At 38.9% G+C, this 21,106-nt stretch overlaps 1 protein-coding gene across 2 annotated transcripts; it reads right to left on the bottom strand.

Annotated features, from left to right (window-relative positions):
- Positions 1–591: 591 nt before the first annotated feature.
- nherf2 (NHERF family PDZ scaffold protein 2) lies at positions 592–20,833 on the bottom strand. 2 transcript variants are annotated; one of them, XM_028452416.1, is made up of 6 exons: positions 20,274–20,833; positions 18,293–18,607; positions 7,176–7,367; positions 6,179–6,332; positions 4,252–4,472; positions 592–1,443 (listed from the first exon to the last, which is right to left on the bottom strand). In XM_028452416.1, exons 1-6 carry the CDS (start codon positions 20,478–20,480, stop codon positions 1,276–1,278), a joined length of 1,257 nt encoding a protein of 418 aa, XP_028308217.1. In that variant the 5' UTR covers positions 20,481–20,833; the 3' UTR covers positions 592–1,275. The 2 variants fall into 2 exon arrangements, with proteins under 2 accessions (XP_028308217.1, XP_028308223.1); XM_028452422.1 differs by lacking the exon at positions 7,176–7,367.
- Between the last annotated feature and the right edge of the window lie 273 nt (positions 20,834–21,106).

Below are 21,106 nucleotides of genomic sequence, written 5' to 3'. Positions count from 1 at the left end.
ACCGATGACATGGCAGTCCAAATCATCACTGTGGAAACTGAGTGACAAAAAATATTGAAGTTTTACATGATATTAAATTTTTTAAAGATGTATCTGTAATAGAGGGTTGTTGTCCAGCGTGTTTTAAAAGCCTGACGGAGACAATTAAGACGTATAGGACAGCAGAGTTCTTGGGCTTTAGTTTGATCTAAAGAGCCCAAACAATAGAAATAAATACAAAAAATATGCAAGAAACCTTGTGAAAAATTATTACTTTTCTCTTTTCAAAGAGAACTCTTTGTATGAGACATCCTTCCATCACAGCAGGTCTGCATGTACAATGTTTTAGTTCCACCTGTCATAGCCAGATTGATTCGAATATTTATACTTTTTACAGTTTTTTCAAACTGTTGACTAAAATCCCTCAAAAGTACCTATTACAAAAATTATTCACAGTGAGCATTAATTTCCTATTAAGAGTTGTTCTCCATTGTTGCCGATGCTTGCTCATGTGGAAATGTTTGTTTTTTTCATCAAACCATAGCCTTATTCTTTATATATTAAGTGCCATGAGTTGGTTTTGTTGGTGCATCATAAAGTTGAATTGTCACATTTTACTCTTAATTTGAAACTTTAATTCAACCACTGAACATTTTTCAAAAAAGCTTCAACAAAAACGTATATGGCATCCAGAATTTCACTCTGCAGCATCTACTAGAAGCAGCACTGAGATGGACCGAGTCCCTTCTCCTACATTTAGCTTATCCCATTTTGTCTGTATTTACATCTATAAGTCACGTTATCTTCTTTTGAAAAAAAAATAAATACTAATAGCTCAAGATTTTGTTTAGCACTAAAGACATAACTCGGTTGTTTAAAAGACATTACGTGAAATACTAGAAGACTAAAACATTAAAGTAATGTTTAGAAAAGAAAAAGGAAGAAGAAGCTCATAGTCTTAATAAGGGAAACACTGTCCAGATTGTTTACACATCCCAGTCTCTATTTACTGCTGTCCCATTCAAAAAATGTCATTGTTTAATGAGCCCAGTGTAGAATTATCTGCCTTTACAGATACTGAAAGCAAATATCTATACAATGCTATTTGATAATATAGAATGGATTTATACAATGCACACCACTACATAAAATTCCATCTCTCTCGCTCTTTCTCTTTTTTTAAACTTTGATTGCTTTCACCCTCTTTGTGTCCAATCTGCAACAAGGTGCCTGTCTGATACTTGAAAGTAAAGTCTGACCAAAAGGCTTTGAAGTTTTTCTCCCAAGTGTTTTGTGTTAAAAATTGCTAAAGATCTCTTGTTTCTTGCTCCAGTCCATCGGGGGCGCTCTCTTTTTATGGCGGGTTCTCAGGACCTTTACTTTGGCCTCAGCAGCAGTGGGACTTAAACGCAGACCGCTGTCCAAAAAAGGGTCTGGAACTTGTCCTTCATCCTCATCAGGAACCTATGATACAAATAGAGGGTTATCATTTACCTTGTCATTAAAATATGCATTCAGTAATTCATATTCTATACCCGCTTATTCTTTTCAGAGGACGATTTAGGACAGGGGTGTCAAACTCATTACAGTTCAGGGGCCAAATATAGTTTGATCTTTAGTGGGCTGCAGATTTTAGGTGGGAAAACTATCAATTTAAACATTATTGTTCTTAAGTTTGCACCTTGCGCAACGCATAAATGATACATAAAGTATGTAAGGTGCCGACAATATCCAGGCAATAAGTGACGGGTATCAGTCCCTGCAGGATTTTCCCTTTTAAATTTCAATGATTTTGTGACCAATTTTTATTTAATTTGGGGAAATTATGTGAAATCATTTCTATAAAATTAAGTTCTTTGAACAAGTTCAGATTTAAAAGTCATGTGATCAAAGTGTGGAAAAATCCTCCAAATATTGTGGAGTTTTGTTCAATTTGTATATTTACAAGGACTGAGAGATCTTGGTAATTTAGACAATCATTTATGTTTTTTTCTGTATTTTTAACTTTCTCCAAATTGCCTTGAGTTTGACATTTGTAATTCAGGACATAAGTTGTGGTTCAACCTGGCCAGGAAGCCTGTCCATGTCAGGGTCAACACACAGATAGAGTTGATCCCACAAATTATTTCCTACGGCCTGTTCAGAATCTGAAAATACCAAAAATACATGTTTTTGCTCTAGGGGAATGGATACAAGCATATTCTGTGTCTGTACCTTTCTATCTGTCTTGTGTGTGTACCCCACTAAGGGACTGGCAACCTGTCTGTGTTGTGTGAATAAAGTGGGATAGGCTCCAGTGGGGCAGTGATTCTGATATGCAGGTATGGATGGATGTGGGTGTTTATTTTAATGTTGGACTTAGGGACCAATCTGCAGACACATTTCCAATGGACAGACTTTACCTTTAGATGCATAAGTGGGTCAAAAATGACCCGGTGACATCGTTTTCTTGCAATATCTTTGTAATGAAAATTTGTCATCATTTCATATTCTAGGTATTCCTCATAAAACATGTTTTTGATATGATGCCATTGGAAATTTTAATTTAGCTTTTATACATTTGAAAAAAAAAAAAAAAATTTTTGTATTACTACCCCAAACTTCCATAAATGGGATGGTAAGCTACTATTGTAGCCACAGCTGGCCTGGGTCAGACTGACGAAAGCGAGGCTGCCATAGTGCGCCATCAGCTCCACCGACCACCACCAACACTTACTCACACTATTTATACTAGGCAACCACTGCAGCGACTGTCCCCCACTGTGGCCCCTGGAATTCTCAGTGAGAAAGGTTAATATTGCCATTTGCATGTTTGTTTAAATCTATAGTGTAAACCAGCAATTTTCAACTGGTGGGTCGGGACCCAAAAGTGTCTCACGAACCTGTACTGGGTGGGTCACAGACAGCTGGTCAAATATAAATAAATACTAAATGTCACTCGTGTTGGACTTGTCTTTTATTTTGAAAGAAACTTAACTCTTGACAGGTATGCTGTGAAATGCATGTTGCACAGAAAAATATATAGATTTATGTTTTTAAAAAGATATGTGTGTTTTCAACAGCTAATTTTGAAAAACAAAATTAGATTGGTTAAATCCTAAAAAAAAGTAAGTCACAATTTAATGATTTAATCAAAATGTAGGTCCCAGGGTGAGACCAGTTGAGAACCCCTGCTGTAAACACTGGCTTTATTGACATTATCGGAAAGGTTTCGTGCATTGCATTATGGGATGTAGACGAATGCATAGAAGTGTCAAAAATAAACTAAAAGTTGTGCCACAAGAATGATGGATGTTTTTTGGGGGGGTTTACACAAAAAGATCCAAATCCAACCAAAATTTAATGTAGCGAAGGGTGAGGTGATATCATAAGGAATACTGGGAACAAACTAGAACAAAAATGGTATCAAGCGACTCACTGTCCTGGGGAGGAATCACAACAAATCATGGTAAAAAAAAAAAAAAAAAAACACCTCCATGCATCTGTTTACAAGACTCAACATCCCACAATGTTAATAAGAGAGTAAAGATCAAAACAAACTTCAAAGTTGCAGTTTCAACCTTTTATGTCTCTTTTTTTTCTTCAAGCAAATAATCTTTAAGTGGTTTATATGTCTTTAACTGATAAATGTTTTATTTTCCAGCAGCTTTAAATTTGCAGTCTGCAACTTTATAAGAATGCCAGAATGCACCTCGACCGAGCTAAAACAACCAATCAGAGCCAAGATTGTGTTTGATGGACTGTCTGCCAGCTGTTGCTCACAGCCCCCGCCTCTTTCCTGGGGCTGTTGCGCCGTCTTTTTTACAGTGTATGGTCTGGAGGAGTAGAAGATGGAATTAGTGACTTTTCTGCTTGAAAGATAATTACTGCTGCTTGATTTACATTATGTTTGATGTGTAATTGTTACACTAGAACTCTGTGGTGCATGTGTTGTTCGTGTGCACGCAGCAGCCTCTGTGTGGGCTGCTGTAAGTAACACTGTGTTGTTGCTGCTGCTGCTGAGGTTTGTGCACATTGAAATAGAGAAGCATTGCAGTAATATGCTTATAATAGAGCATGCTATATTACTGTGATGTTGCTGTCGGACTAACGTTAGCTTGTAGAGCTCCTCTGAGGGAGGGACTTTGGAAAGTTTGGAGGCAGGGCAAGAGAGCAGCGGGGAGGCAGGGTGCTGAAAGTTGCGGTCTGCACCTTTAAGTGCAAACTCTTCTTCAGTTACTCTGTTTTTAGTGTTGGGTGCATGAATTCTGTCTCATGCAGCTTTCATTTCACCTGGATGCTCATGTCCGAGCTGCTGATCTCTGATTGGGTGGTGGAACTTCTGGAGGACTGGGATGCCGAGCTTCCATTAGTCCGTGGTTTTGGGGACGAGTGTGTGATTGGAGAGTTTGACAGTGTGACGTTAATGATGGGCGGGTCTGCAGTGGGGAGCTCGGAGGACGGGGAGGGGGTCGGCTGGGCAGGTTCGGCTGCTGTGGCATCAACATAGATCTCTGAGGGCAGACAAAAAGGAACATTATCAAACACAGATTACTCGTTGACGCTATTTAAATCAATAAAACATATTCAATAGATGTTTTATTTTTGAAAAGGAGTGAACTGTGGCTCCTGAAGTGCTCTGGTCTGCATTACAGCGAGGAAGACTGTAAACACAGAGGTTGGAAACTCCAGTTTGTGGAGGCTTTTCTGCATGTTTGAGATGTCTGCAGCAGGGTTGGGGTCAATTACAGTTTTCAGTTACAATTACGTTTTCAATTACCCATGCACAATTGCATTTCAATTATTTTTAGTCTATGAAAGTCATTTACAACCAACCCAGTCAACGTGACTGGCATTTTTTCGAAATAAAATTATTATTTTCCCCTGAGAGTCAATTATAATAACGTTCTCAATTACTACTGAGCCTGAAATAAATAACCTAAGAAAAGTTAACCTTCTTCTTGTGTTAGCTTTCTGTTAGCATCTCTTATGAAAACGGGTCCTAAATCAGCTGTAGAATACACTAAAAACGAATATATATAATCTAATTTATTTCCTATCTATTGGTTACCTTGTCAGGCTTCCTAATCAATGAAAATATAGGTTTTAATATTTTTGGTGTAGATATCTGAGCCTTTTTTGTGTCGCTATACTCCTCAATATATCCTTTTTTTTTTTAATATGGTGAAATGTGGAAAAGCTTAATATGAAACACATTTTAAGAACACACACTTAATAGCAAAATCTTATTGTAAATACTGAAAAACTGATAACTACCTCGTGTTTACTTCATCATCATTTTGCACTGCTCACCATTGCACTATTATCTTATTTAGTCTTGTACATATTAGTCTTTATTTGTTTATATTTTTAGTTAGTTGTTATTATTTAATGTTTACATTGTACATAGAGAGAGAGCACAGTCTATCGAAGTTAAATTTGTTGTGTGTTAATCATACCTGGCCAATAAAGCTGATTCTGATCATTGTTAACTAACTACATATATGTAGAACTGAACATAGAACTGCAACATGGTTCCCTAGTTTTGTATTAAACTATAATTGACAATTTTTAGAGAATTTTCATGTCATTTTCTTTCTCAATTACAATTACAACAGCAACAGATTTTTTAAATTGCAATTATAATTAAGCCATAATAGTAATTAATTATGAATTATGCGATTACAACTGTAATTGACTCCAACCTAGGTCTGTACAAAGACTCAAAGGAAACTAAAAGGTGCAGCACAGTGGCTCTTGAGGACTGGAGTTGCCCACCTCTGCAGCTCTTCTGCTGCACTGGAGGCTGTGGATAGAGTATCTACTATTTTCAGATATAGTTTTTAAGTATTTTTAAAAAATGTAATACGTCCAGCTTGTTAATTGGCATCAAGCTGGATCTTTTTTTTTTACAGTGCCTGTTTAGGTCTTGTCTGTTTCCTCCACACACTGCAGCCTTGAACAGAGCATACACCTCCACCGACTGAAAAGACACGTGTCGCGTCTCACTGCACATGTCCATGGACCTCTGGACAGCTGGCTTTGTCCATTTCTGTGGAAGACATTTGGAAACCGATCTATTTATGGTCCATGACGAGGACGCCATGTACTTGTAGATGTGCAACCTCTCATTGTGTCCTCTCATTGTATAGAGACAAGCCTGTAGATGGCTTTGATTTCCTGTAGTCAACCCCACTTTGATCAGTTTGTGCGTCTGTACCTTTAATATGACTGCTTGTTGGGGTGATTCCCATTCTGTGGAAGAGCTCATCTGTCTGCTGGTCAACCAATAAGAGTTTAAGTTCCTCCCCTCCCATTCTGATGAGGGAAACCACCTCTGAGTGCTTCAGACCTTGAGTGGGGATGCCATTCACCTTGAACAATAGAAAACAAGCCATTAAACAAAGATCAAAATAAGGAAAGTAATTAAGTAGACAAACAGCATTTCCCAGAAGACAATGCAAGTGAGGATGCATGAACTGAAACCCTCGGAGTCAGTATAATTAATACAGTGAACTATGCAAATCATGACTAACAGCAGTCGGCGCCGTAGGGCCGATATAAACTTTATTATCATGACTAAATGTAGGAATTCAAAAGTTTTCCCATTCCAATACACTGTACTATGATGTCACTGTTCCAGTGGGTTTCAATGGGAACAATTTTAATGTACTTTTATTGGATTCATTAACAGAGACAGTGTATATTAATATCAATACTGAAAATATAGCAGAATTATCCAGAAGGCTATTTTCCTTCTGATGTCCCTAATTTAATAATTAATTATTAACAAATAAATTATTAAAATTTAAGTTTGATAATTAATCAATAAACGGAGTGGAGTGTCCATCGTTTTCTGTACCCTCGTCGATAAAATCGAACTAAATTTGGGTGACAAGTAATAAAGTAAGAAAACAGTAGTGAGGCTATCCATCCTCACTAATTAATATGAATGATTCCCTTCCTGCTTTTACATTTCTTACCACAAAATGTAATCATCGCACTTTATTGAGAGGGTAAAAAGGAAAACCCCAAGTAAACAATGACATGTTGCGTGCAAGGATGGAAACAAAACAAGGTTGTTTCACCCTGCGATCTGCTCTGGGCCTCAATCCAGCTAATCTTCTATAATCCAATCACCTCCAATCAGTGCACAGACCTGGTCAATATCAGGAGTGCTGCCTGAAATGAACAAAGTGGCTAAAATTCAGATGTACCTCCACAATTCTGTCTCCAGCTCGCACGCCAGCCTGATAAGCAGGGGAACACGGGTCCACAACAAGTACAAACTGGCTTTTCTTTTTCTTGTCACTCTGAAGGTTGAAACCAAAGCCCTGCTCTCCCTTTAGCAGGTGACACAGACGAGGCAGAAGCTCATGGCTCGGCTCCGGTGAAGGTTCAACCTGCAGCTATAAAAAATAAAACAATAATAATAAATCTAAGGGAACTGAGTGGCATTCATACGTTGCCAGTAAACTCAATGAAAAATAAATAACACAATAAAGCTCTAAACAAGTTATTTTATCAAAGATCACACACATTAGACGTAAAAACCTGAGGATTGTTTTTTTATTTATTTTTTTTTACTTAAAGATCTGTTTCTTTTCCCTCTAATCATATTGTGATTTCAAGATGAGATGCTTTCAGATCGATTTACAGCATCTGGACCAGAACTTTGCTCTGTAGACAACTGACTATGCTTCTGATGTGATGTAGTTTTTGAACACTCCTGGTAGGGACGAGAAGTAAGGATTCGGTCCAAAAAACGTCCGAATTGATTTTTTAAATTACGTTTTTTAACAAAAAAAACCAAACACTTAATTGAGGTTATATACGCATAGCACGTAAACGCCCGGTCACTAGGTGTCAGTGAACCACATCAGACCTTGTTAAACTACCTCACTCCTCTATGCATTTTAGCTTGGAAGTCAATAGCATTTAATTTTTATAAAACATACTGGGAACTTTTACAGATGTGTGTGGTTACTTTAAAAAAATAAAAGAATTTAAGAACTTATCAGAATCAGAGTCTGTTGTAGAAGAAAACAGTTTTTTGAAAAACATAATTTGACAGTTTGATAAAAGTACCACTTGTTTTTGACATTGGTACTTGAATTACAGTCAGTTACCATTTACTTGTTTTCACAAGTTTTAAATTTAAATTGTATTTCATACCATTTTGTAATTGTGAAGGTGATATTTGTAATCATTGATATTGCAACGTATATTGTATTGTTTAGTATCAGTATATATACACAGTATATATATATATATATATATATATATATATATGTATATATATATACAGTATCAGGATTTATCATATCGTGACATGTATCGTGAGATTCATGGCAATGCACACACACATGAGAAATCAGTTCTCTACTCCGGTCAAGAGCAGACAAAGACACAAACACATGGGTGTCATTTATTCTGACACTTGTGGATTTTTACGGAGACATGGATGCTTTTATATCTGTATCATATAATCAGGAACTATTGAGATCTTAAGAATAACAACACTGTATCACACCATGTGGCTTTCACAGAGATTCCATTACAGGGCTGTTGTTCGTGATCTTAATACATTGTGAAGATTAGGGTTGGGCAAAAACTAAATGTAATATAGCAGACCTCTTTTCTAAGAAACTGTTCCACGACAAAAAATGTACTACTTTAAGTAAAATATTAAATGACACTTGGCTCTCACCATTTCTTTCCAATTGTTGTGTAAGGTGTGGACACTGTTGTGTGTGTATACAGTGGGGCAAGAAGGTATTTAGTCTGCCGCCAATTGTGCAAGTTCTCCCACTGAAAAAGATGAGAAGCCTGTAATTTTCATCATAGGTATACCTCAACTATGAGAGACAAAATGAGAAAAAAAAATCCAGAATATCACATTGTAGGATTTTTAATGAATTTCTTTGCAAATTATGATGGAAAATAAGTATTTGGTCAATAACAAAAGTTCATCTCAATACTTTGTAATGTACCCTTTTTTGGCATCGACAGAGGTCAAACGTTTTCTGTAAGTCTTCACAAGGTTTTCACACACTGTTGTTGGTATTTTGGCCCATTCCTCCATGCAGATCTCCTCTAGAGCAGTGATGTTTTAGGTCCTGTCGCTGGGCAACACAGACTTTCAACTCCCTCCAAAGATTTTCTATGGGGTTGAGATCTGGAGACTGGTTAGGTCACTCCAGGACCTTGAAATGGTTCTTACGGAAGCCACTCCTTCATTGCCCGGGCGGTGTGTTTGGGATCATTGTCATGCGAAAAGACCCACCCACGTTTCATCTTCAATGCCCTTGCTGATAGGAGGTTTTCACTCAAAATCTCACGATACATGGCCCTATTCATTCTTTCCTTTACACGGATCAGTCGTCCTGGTCCCTTTGCAGAGAAACAGCCCCAAAGCATGATGTTACCACCCCCATGCTTTACAGTAGGTATGGTGTTCTTTGGATGCAACTCAGCATTCTTTCTCCTCCAAACACGACGAGTTGAGTTTTTACCAAAAAGTTCTATTTTGGTTTCATCTGACCATATGACATTGGCCCAATCACTCTGGATCATCCAAATGCTAGAGAGACATCCAAATACAAACTCCAGACGGGCCCGGACATGTACTGGCTTAAGCAGGGGGACACGTCTGGCACTGCAGGATTTGAGTCCCTGGTGGCGTAGTGTGTTACTGATGGTGGCCTTTGTTACTTTGGTCCCAGTTCTCTGCAGGTCATTCACTAGGTCCTCCAGTGTTGTGATCATTTTGATCCCACGGGGTGAGATCTTGCATGGAGCCCCAGATCGAGGGAGATTATCAGTGGTCTTGTATGTTTTCCATTTTCTATCAACTGCTCTCACAGTTGATTTGTTCACACCAAGCTGCTTGCCTGTTGCAGATTCAGTCTTCCCAGCCCGGTGCAGGTCTACAATTTTGTTTCTGGTGTTTTTTGGCAGCTCTTTGGTCTTGGCCATAGTGGAGTTTGGAGTGTGACAGTTTGAGGTTGTGGACAGGTGTCTTTTATACTGATAAGTTCAAACAGGTGCCATTAATACAGGTAACCAGTGGAGGACAGAGGAGCCTCTTAGAAAAGAACTTACAGGTCTGTGAGAGCCAGAAATCTTGCTTGTTTGTAGGTGACCAAAAACTTATTTTACCAAGTGATTTACCATTTAATTCATTAAAAATCTGACAATGTGATTTTCTGGATTTTTTTTTTCTCATTTTGTCTCTCTAGTTGAGATATACCTATGATGAAAATTACAGGTCTCTTATCTTTTAAGTGGGAGTACTTGCACAATTGGTGGCTGACTAAAACCTTTTTTGCCCTACTGTACATGTGTTATAGTTCATCAGGAGAAAGTGGCCACCAACAATAAGCCAAAGGTCTCAGTCTCTAGAAATCACACCCTGGAGGAACCATCTCCCTGTCTCATCATCTGATTCCCAGTTCATCCTGGCTGTGTGCAACTTGGATTAGCTCTTGTCCTGAGGGTAACCCCTGATATTGACCGTCTGGTGACACAGTTGGGACAGCGGCTTCCTCGGTAAGCTGACCTGAGGGTGTTCTGCCAGAACTCTATGTTCTTTCTGCTCCATTACCAGGAGACTGAAGGCAACACATGGGTGGAGACAGTGTGAGTGTGTTGGTTAAATATCTTTAGATTCAGAATATCTCTACTCCATATGTCATTTTGACCGAATTAACAGACAGACAGACAGACGAAATACACCCCTATCATTAAGAAACAACTGACATAAGATATTTTAAGAAATAGATATAAACAAAGGCATTTCATTCATTGACACCATTGATCATATAGATAGATAGATAGATAGATACTTTTATTTAGTGTTGGTCAGTTAAAAGACAAAGGAAAAATCATAACAGAAACAAAGTTGCATGATCTCTTCACAGCTCAATAGTAAACAGTAAACTCTGCCTCATCCTTTGCAGATAAAATCTGCTATAGCACATACGTCAAACTCAAGGCCTGTGGACCAAGATCATCTAGTCCGGCCCTCAAGAAGATTTTGATCAAAGTAGAAATTACAGCAAAAACAGGACTTTTTGTAAATTACCATTTAAGTTGTAGCTAAAACATGATCGGGGGGTTGCAAATATTTATAGTAATATTAAATCACAATTTATTTTAAAAAGCTGAAAAAACTCGCAAATTATCCCACAGAATTCTGGCAAATTGTGTTGCGAATTTCAAGAAAATTACTTAATTTTCTCGATTTTGTTTTGAATTTGTGCTTTTTTCCTTCGCAAAAACATGGATTTTGCTGGTCCGGCCCACTTGAGGTCAAACTGAGTTCTTACTGTTTGTGGCCCTTGAACTAAAATGAGTTGATACCCCTGTGCTATAGCGAAGGTTCCTTTTCTCAAACAGAACTCAAGTTTTTTGTGATCATCAAACCAGAAGAGGTCAGCATTCATCAGGGACATTATCCTAAAAAGCAAATCTCCTAAATCATCATAAATTGAACAGTAGAATAAGAAATTAATTATATTCTCTATTTCACAGAAGTTACACAACAAACACACTCTGTCACAAATGTGCACATAATGATCTCTGCCTTCTATTTAGATTACACTTCACATTAGACTCTACCTCTAAACTATTTTTTACAAGACAATACGTTCTTGCTTTAGTTTCTATTTGACTCTTTTAAGACAACTGAAGTTTTCCTTTGCGTGGATAGTGGTTGTACCAGTGGTTAGCACAGGGTTTATGCAAGGCAAATGTACACGGGTACATGCTGTCATAATATTAACAGTTTGCCACAATTACATCACGTCTGTATTTACAAGAACAATGATGTGAATGTCAGCTGCAAGATGAGCGACAGTGACGTTACAAAGACTGCCTGTTCTGTGCGTGCTGCTGATCGAGTGCAAACCAAAGAACTTCAATGACCTTCACAACAATCTGTTCCAAATTTTCCAATACCAAAACTATTGATTAGCAGGCAAAATAAAACGAGACATTTAAGATGTGATGTAATCTCATTATTAAATCATGAGCTTCCGTGGATTAATAAACTTCCTGTGGGATGGGCTAAACAATGATGACATAATACTTTTCAAAATAATATTGTCTGCGTATTCAGTACCCTGTGAAGGTACTACTAATAGATTTACTTTATTATCTTAGTTTTCAAGTGAAATGACCTAACTTGGGTCTATTCTATCATTTTCTACTCATTTTTATTCATTAATTTATCAGTTTTTTTCAAGGTAGAAACTGAAACAGAAAGCAATTATGAATTCCTAACTAATCTTTTACAACAACAAGAGTGCAGCTATCCCAGCATGCTTTGTGGTGTAGTTTCAAACTAGATATTAATAAAAAAGAAAGATTATTGCTTTAGCCTGCATGATCTTATGATCGGTTATAACCATTTTCATGCGCTTTTCTGAAAAGTAATTTATTATTGATTTCATTTTAAAACTCAGTGGAAACTATAAACATTTTTTGTCCTTAGAAATAATTTCACAGTTGTTTTTTTATTAATACTTTATTATTTATTAACTATTGGTAAATAGTAAATTTGAGCATACATTAATAGCAACAATAGCCATACTTTTCTATTATGTGTTTATGATTTATTTGAATACTGGCGTAGCTTTTATCACTGCATAAACGTACCATGGGATTTGGATAATTAATAATGTAACAATGCAGTTTCCACTGTTATGCAGATGACATCCAGCTTTACATCTCCACCAATTCAATCACCAATGAAACCTGTTCAACACTGACAAACTGCCTCAATGAAATAAAGAAATGGATGCACGCCAACTTCTTCTCCCTCAACTATGCTAAATCAGACATCATAATTATGGGCCACAAATCCATCACAAATTCCTTTCACAACTTCTCCTTTGCAATAGATCACTCCAGTCTCTCTCCCTCCCCTCATATCAGAAACCTTGGAGTCATCTTTGACAACCAGCTTTCCTTTAACCACTACATCACCCAGCTCACTAGAACTGCCTTCTTTCACCTAAAAGACATAGCTCGCCTCTGTCCACTACTCTCATTTTCTGCTGCTGAAACCCTTATCCATACATTCATCACATCCAGACTCGACTATTGCAATAGCATCCTGTTCGGCACATCATCCAAAATCCTTCATAAACTTCAATACATCCATAACTCTGCTGCGCGCCTTCTCACCCACACCGGAAAACACAAACACATCACCCTTGTCCTTCAAAATCTCCACTGGCTCCCATAAAGCCCTTAACCACCAAGCCCCCTCCTACCTCACAGCTCTCCTAGACCCTCATACCCCTGCATGCAACCTCTGTTCTTCTAAAGCCAACCTCCTATCTCTCCCTATCAGAAAGCAAGCACCGAACCTGGGGGGACGGAGCCTTCTCCGTAGCTGCCCCCTACCTCTGGAACACACTCCCTGCAACACTGTAATGACCCTCCAACCTTCAAATCACTCCTCAAAACTCTTAAACTAGTTTTTAACTTATGATTGTTACTTATTTTCTGTATTTTCTGTATTTTTCTTTGTCGTTGCTGGTTTCTTTTGTACATATGTGTAATTGTTTTGAGTGTAAAGTGTCTGAGCTTTTTTAAAAGCGCTTATAAATAAAATTCAATAATTATTGTTATTATTATTTAGCAGGGTGGAAAACACATAGAAAACAATCATTTTTCAGTCGGTTTAAAACCACACAAAAATAATGCATTCAGCAGTTTAAGTACCTGTACAAACCATGTTTGTCATTTCTTTTTGTGTAAACGTGACTGCGCTGCATGGGAACAGCTTGTTTTGTGTTTTATGTCATTTCATCGAACCTGTACTAAGAAGACGGCCAGACAAGGATCAGCCTGTATTTACGCTGACATCAGCTAAACAGCTGTCAGTTTTACATGAGCTGACTGTCTTAAGGACCCTGGTTTTCTGTTTAAAGTCTAAACAATGAGCTCCATAACTGACAGTTGGTTCTCTTTCATTGGGATGTCACCGTGGTGTCTAACAGGCAAATGTGTACACCTTTGTTTTACATGCATGCATCATTATTTTGTCCTTATTTGTTCTAAAAACATTTATTTTTCACGTTTTAGCCATTGCTTTTTGGCTGAGAAACCAAATGTCTTTAGGTTCCCACAGTACTAGAATGTAATGGTTGTTGAGGTTTCATCTCAGCACTCACACAAAAGATGCTTTGTCAAAGCCTGCTATTTATGAATAAGGTCAGGTGTAGATGAGTGATAAAAAATGCATTGGGTGAAATTCTTGAATACAGTTTGTGTCTGAGTTTCTTTAAAACCCGGCAATATATTCACAAAACCTTTTACACTACCCGTGGGATCCAAATTTCTAATTTTGCTCTGTTATTTAATGCCATCAGCCAATCTGACTAAGCAGCAGCTCCCAAGTTTCTGCCTTTCAGCAGGAAATACAATCAATTTGGACAGACTTTTATCTCTCCGGTGAAAACAACATAGGTGTTTGAATGAAGATGCATAAAAAGACCCTTTCATCCCTAAGAGACACTAAAGTATCATAAAACAGTGTTCTAAAGCTTTAGCATTAACATTGGAAGGAAGTTGTGAATGGGGGCGAAATTATACCAAGAAAAATGTCTATAATGATTATAGAGGCCTACAATCTTACCCATGTTGTACACATTTTTACCTAACCATATATTTACTGGAACAGGAAACCCGTGGTTCTCTAACCTTTTTGGCTCAAGTACCCCCTTCCTCTCATTTCTGAATCCAAGTACCCCCTTTGTCCAACTACAATATTTTGCTTAGAAACAACTATAGAGCATAATGATGGAATGAACGAATGAGAACACATTTTAAAGAATCTCATTTTGTAAATAAGTGGAAAGAAACTTTAGGTTACTCTCGTAACCCTGGTTCTATTAGTAATATGAGTGAGATGTTTCATTATGGGATGTGACCTTTGTCTACATTCCTCAGAAGCACTCTATTTCATTATGCCAATCCTGATTGGCCGGTGAAGCGTGAGAGTCCGCTGGGAGGAACCTCCCAGCTCCTATAAAAGGAGGACACGGACAGGTACAGACACTTATATTACTCATAGAACCGGGGTTACGAGAGTAACCTAAAGTTCTATTTCATAATATTTTGTGAGATGTGTCACTGTGGGATATGGAAACTCCCGTAGTGTAGACATGCTTATCGAGCGGCACCAGCCTTCAGGGTAGAAGTCTGATTACATCAGGACAATAAAACCACCCGTGCCACGCACGGGGCGGATACGTCCAGCATGTAAAAGCGGACAAACGTAAGGGGCGAGCACCAGCTTGCCGACGCACAGATGTCCTGGACAAACACTCCCCTGAACAAAGCCCAGGATGACTGAGTCAAGTGTGCACGTAGAACCGCAGGCGGCTGTAGACCCTGACTCGAGTAAGCCAAAGCAATAACCTCCACCACCCAGTGTGACAGGCATTGCTTAGTGACAGGCTTTCCCCCAGGAAACCAACAGCTGATCGCTCCTCCTGAGGCACCTTGTCCTGCCCATATAAGTGCAGATCGCATGAACAGGACACAACAAATGAGGCCGCTGCTCACTCTGTGAGGCAGAAAAGGCCAGCAAGTCAATGGGAGAACACGAGCCCACCAATTTTGGCACAAAAGCCGGGGTGGGCCTCGAGAATGATTCTCGCATCACCTGGGAAAAACTGACCGCACCGAAGACACTGAGTAACCGAAGACACAACCTGAACCGGACAGATCTGTTCTTTTGGAACAGCGTAAGGCACGCCCTGAATGACCTCACCTGCTCCGCCGAAGAAGACTATTTCCTGTGTAGGGGACAAAACGCTCTTCTCTGTATTCACCATGAATCCTAGATCGGACAGGTGATGCAGAAGAATACGCGTATGCGCTCTGGCCTCCGTCTTCGATTGGGCCAGTGAGCCGGAACATCCAAGACATCAGGGACAGCATTGGGTTTTGAATGGCAGCTGGGTCGCTGGAGTTCGGAAGCTCGGATACTGTGGAATGGGGCCGGAGCCGGGCTGTACTGAGGGCCCAGGAGGGATACTGACGTGTGCAGGAGCCCGGAGAGCTAGGTGTGTTGAGGTCTGTAAGCACCGGCTTTGCGGCACAAAGCTAGCAGCGAGGCTGTCACCGGAGTGAGAGGCCGCTGGAGACCAACGTGTGCGCTGAAGCGGCAGCGTTGGATGGAGCAGTCAGCTGGAGCTGAGGCTCGGAGGTTTCACGTGCCTTGCGGCAGTGAAGGACAGTACTCACCGAGCAGAGCAAGGTAAGAGCTGTTTTAACCACTTCTCGACCTGGTGTGGTCTTAAGCAGGCGCTAGTCCAGTCAGCGACTGGAAAGAAAGAAAATCCCGTCTGCGGACAGTTAAACTGGTCAGAATTAAGATACGCCAGATAGCTGAGAGGAGAAGAGGTTTTTGAATGGTGCGCACCTGTCCGTATCCTGCTTTTATAGGAGGTGGGAGGGTCATCCCAGCAGACTGTCCAATCAGAATTGGCATAGTGAAATAGAGTGCTTCTGAGGAATGTAGACAGAGGTCACATCCCATAGTGAGACATCTCACAAAATATTATGAAATAGAACACTATTTAGTGTGGTTCCCATCTTTTTTGGATCGTGACCCCATTTTGATATCAAGAATTTCTGGCAACCCCAAAAACTTTTTTTTTTCGATAATTATTTTTTGACAAAGTAAAAGCATAGAAGTCCAGTTGTTCAAAATTGTGTTCTCTCTCTCTTTCTCTCCCTCTCTCAAGTACCCCCTGCAGTGCCATTGTACCCCCACTTGAGAAACACTGGCTTAGACTAACCTCTCTTGCTACTCTTAGGTAATGTTTGTTGTGCAGATTTTGCTGAACATACATCTTTTAAGGGGATCGAACCACCAAATTAGCCAGAGGGTTTAAAGCTCCAGACAGTAAACAACTAACCATTCACACTTTAGATAATGGCGATACCCCATCACTCTCATTAACTTTATATTAGGATCATCTTTATTCCAAGGATTCCTTCAAATTGTTTACTTCTATGACTTAATGTCTTGTTCCATAATTCATATTAAAGGTGACATTATTTCTTGGAAATGAAGGCTGAGTAAATCAAACATCTTTCTATTTATTTGTCTTTTATACCTGCTTGTCCTGTTCAGGATTCTTCCTGGCCAATATGGGCGTGAGGCCGGTTACACCCTGGGCAGGTCGCCAGTTTGTTTTTGGCCTTACGCATTTTCATACTGAGAAATTCAGAGTGAATATGTGAGTTGAGTACAGTTGAATACAAGTGATTTATTTCTTCTTGATCACGGTTAAGTGATTAAAAACTCCAAATGCTTTCAATTTTTACCTTGTTTTCATACACTTTTCTTGTTTTTGTTGACCAACTTCTTAACTGATTTTAATCCTTTTATCTTGTCCCTGTTTACTTTGTTTACCTTTTCTGTATTTTTGGTATTATCAAATATTATTGTGATTTCCTTATTCTAGTGCAGTGTTTCTCAAATAGGGGTACGCAATGGCACTACACTACTAGAGGGAGGAATAGGGTCTGTCATCCGCTACCTGTTTTTTTTTTTGTTTTGACGAGCGAGTTGAGGTAGATATATTAACGGGTGGCCAAAAATGGTCCAAAAGTGGCGAAAAACTTGGCAAGAAAAGAGTGAAAAGTGACTAAAATGGGCCAAAAGTAGTCAAGAGTGGCCAAAAAAAAATGGCATTTAAAGAGAAACCAGGTGGTATGTAGTGGCAAAGGGTAGCTTAAATGGGCAAAATGTGGCAAACAGTAGTGAAAAAGGGCAAAATGTGGAACAAAAAGAGGCAAAATGTTGGGGGAAAAGGAAACAAGTGGTATTTAGTGGGCAAAAGTTAGCTTAATTGGATGAAAAGTGGCCCAAAAAATTAAAGAAAGAACAAAAATTGGATAAAAGTGTCATAAAGAACTTGCAAAAATGGACAAAAAATTTGAAAAAAGGGATATTTATTGTCAAAAGGTAGCTAAAGTCTGAAAAAAGTGTCAGAACTTTTTGAAAAGGGGCAAAAATGGGACAAAGGAAGTTGCAAAATGGCCAAAGAAAAAAGGTAAAAATTGGGGTTAAAAAATTTCCCCCTTTTAAGGTTTTCTGGGGGAATAATAATCAAAAATGAGACAAAGAGCCACATGTTGAGCATCACTGACTTAATAACGGCATCTGGTGTCCTCTGATAATGTAGTGGGCTGGTCTGGACACAAAATGCCAGGGCTGAATTTTGGTTCCAGAAAACTATCCACTCTCTTACTGTGAACGCTCCAACTTTGAACTTTAAACCTTGTGCCGCAAGAACTTTACCTCTGTGTCTGTGGTGGAGCTGGACATCATGGAGGATCTCTTGAGTATGCTTGTGCTAATGCTGATGGTCGAGCCAACGCTGGAGTGACGTAACATGAGTGAGTGTTTGGATTTGATTAACAGGGGGGAGGTCTCCCTAGGTATGGGGGAGGCAGAGGGCGTGGACATGGGAGAGGGCCGAGGGGACAGGGTTCCCATTTCAATGGCGATGTCCTCAGTGCAGGCCAGGCCGTGGCTGAGGAGGTAGTCTTCGGTTTCTTTGTCCACCACAAGCAGCCTGGTGCGGTGGGGCACCTCCCTGATCCGATCTACAACCTGTGGAGAAAAAAAAAAATGGTGACATCTTCGACTCACATCAGAAGAACTTTTTGGAGTTCACAGCATTTTTTTTTTTTTTAGAACAAACAATGTTGTAGTTTTACATTGAAATTATACAGAATGCAGTTTTGAAATTTTGCGATGATAATAGTGAAACTTCTGATAGTGCTTTTTTAAAATAAAAAGTAGGCAACAGCAGCTTTTATCTGAACGTATGAAAAAAATTACTTTTCTTCTGGTAATCTGATTAGTAGTTAAACATTAAATGATTATTTAATTTGTATTAAAAAAAACTAAAATATCTACTCTTTCTTGGAGGTGTGAATTAAAGGTACTCAGACGCATGAATAAATCCCCTACGTAATAAAAGCACTCGAAGGAACTCGAATGTCCATGACCTAATAAAAATTGACCAGCGAATCTTACGTTGGGGTCTCGACCCACGAGTTGAGAACCTCTGGTCTAAAGTATAGAATCTGTTGCAATATGAAATATTTTATTTAGCATTATATTGAGCAATATTATTGTTAGTTTGTGGTAAATTTGTCCGGAAAAAAGCGTAAAAAAGGACCTAGGAATGTTTTCCTATTATTTTTTTGAAGTTGATGGATAAATGTTTCTCAGTACCCCCTACAATGTGCTCTTGTACCCTCACAGTGAACCCCTTGTTGGGAATCACTGCTATAGAGAATTAGAGAATATTCAACTGCTGAATGTAAAAACTTGGTCACTTTTTCATAGTCGACATAGTTTGAACATTTAGCTCACTTTGCTCACACTTAGCTGATTTTTCTTTCATTTGAGACAAATTCACGTAAAACAGCATGCTCTATATTATTATATATAAAAATGAGTACACATGAAAAATAAATCTAAATCTAAATGTAAAAGTGAAATCTAAATATTAAATGTCAATCTAAAGGTTAAATCTAAATCTAAATGTTAAATCTAAATCTAAATGTTAAATCTAAATCTAAATGTTAAATGGGCCACCAAGTGTAAAGCTAAATGTTTTGAAATTATACAAATGAGCTGGTCATAAAAAGGCCCTGCCCACACTCCACAGTCCCCACCCGCCAAGGTCCTTTGCATTTGCACCACTGTCCTTACACGCATATTTTCTAAACATTTAGCTTTACACTTGGTGACCAATTTAACATTTAGATTTAGATATGAATTTAACATTTAGATATGAATTTAACATTTAGATTTAACATTTGGATTTACATTTAACCTTTACATTTAGATTTATTTTTCATGTTTACACATTTTTAACAATGATACAAAACATGCTGTTTTACATGAATTTTTGTCTCAAATGAAGGAAAAATGGTCTAAATGTGAGGAAAGTGAGCTAAATGTTCATAACATCTCGGCTATGAAAATGTGACGAGAGTTTTTACATTTGATTTTATTATTATTTTACATTATTTTATTTTATTTTTTTACATTAAGATTTTACATTCTCAAGCCACTGTAATTCATTTTGGTAACAAAGTAACAGTGAGCCCCACACCAGGAAAACATTGACCCATTTAGTGCTCGTCCTGAGGCCAGAGAAAGTGGTCCAACAGGTCTACAAGTCTTTGTTTGCACCTCTGACACTTTCCTGACGTCTGTGATAATGACTAAAAACAGTGATTACATGATCACCATCGCTCACCTGGTGATGAGTTTGGCTCTCCACGTTCTCCCCGTTCACCTCCACCACCCGGTCCCCGGCCCGGAGCCCCCCCAGGTCGGCCGAGGACCCGGGGTCCACTGTGCGGATGATTTGTCCTCCTTTATTGCGCTCTCCGTGCAGGTGAAATCCATATCCCTGCATTCCTTTAATCAGGTAACACAGCCTGGGTCTCAGCTCTCTTTCCATCCCAGGGGGTCAGAAGTTTCTCACGAGGACAAACTGGTGCCAATTGGTCTAAAATTCTGACTCCTGATCCAGGGTCCGACTCCGCGCCTCATAGTTTTAACCAAAAAATCCCAATCATTTAGCATCATGTGAGTCCTTCACTATAACACAATTCTTCCAAATGTACAAATAAAACGACTAAAACTAATAAGTACGTAAATAAATCATCCTACAGATTTCAGGAGGGCTGCGTAAAGTGACCAAAAACCATGAGCTGGTCTAATTCCCCTCTTTCAGAGGAATAATCCAGGAGATAAGAGATTACAAAGATGTTCGTCAGTGTGTTTCCTCCAGTCCGACCTGGAGAGAGTGAAGAGACGTCAACAACATGATGATGTCTACTCCCTCCCCCCCTCCTTCTCTCTAGGAGCGCACATGAGGGCGCAGCCGCAGTTTAACACCATATACAGCCCAGCCCATAATAAGATCAGTTGTTATTTTGTACAAAAGCAGCCCCTGTCTACTGACATTTACTGCTCACAAAGTGAGAAAGTCTCCAAAACTGCTGAAACCTGCTTGACTGTGACAAGAAAGAAACACCTATGTCCATCCAGATTTACATGGGATAATAATAATAATAATAATAA

This window comes from Gouania willdenowi, chromosome 1 (assembly GCF_900634775.1).
Source record: "Gouania willdenowi chromosome 1, fGouWil2.1, whole genome shotgun sequence".
In the NCBI taxonomy this organism is placed as follows: domain Eukaryota; kingdom Metazoa; phylum Chordata; class Actinopteri; order Blenniiformes; family Gobiesocidae; genus Gouania; species Gouania willdenowi.
Note: the sequence above shows the minus strand (reverse complement) of the source record. Positions and strands in the feature narration are given on the sequence as shown.

Coding starts and splice junctions, on each gene's coding strand:
- nherf2 (XM_028452416.1), bottom strand. CDS start 20,480: ATGGAAAGAGAGCTGAGACCCAGGCTGTGTTACCTGATTAAAGGAATG. Junction 7,368..18,292: donor GCTCCACCACAGACACAGAG/GTAAAGTTCTTG, acceptor TATTTTTTATAG/CTGCAGGTTGAACCTTCACC. Junction 1,444..4,251: donor GCTCGGACATGAGCATCCAG/GTGAAATGAAAG, acceptor TTTGTATCATAG/GTTCCTGATGAGGATGAAGG.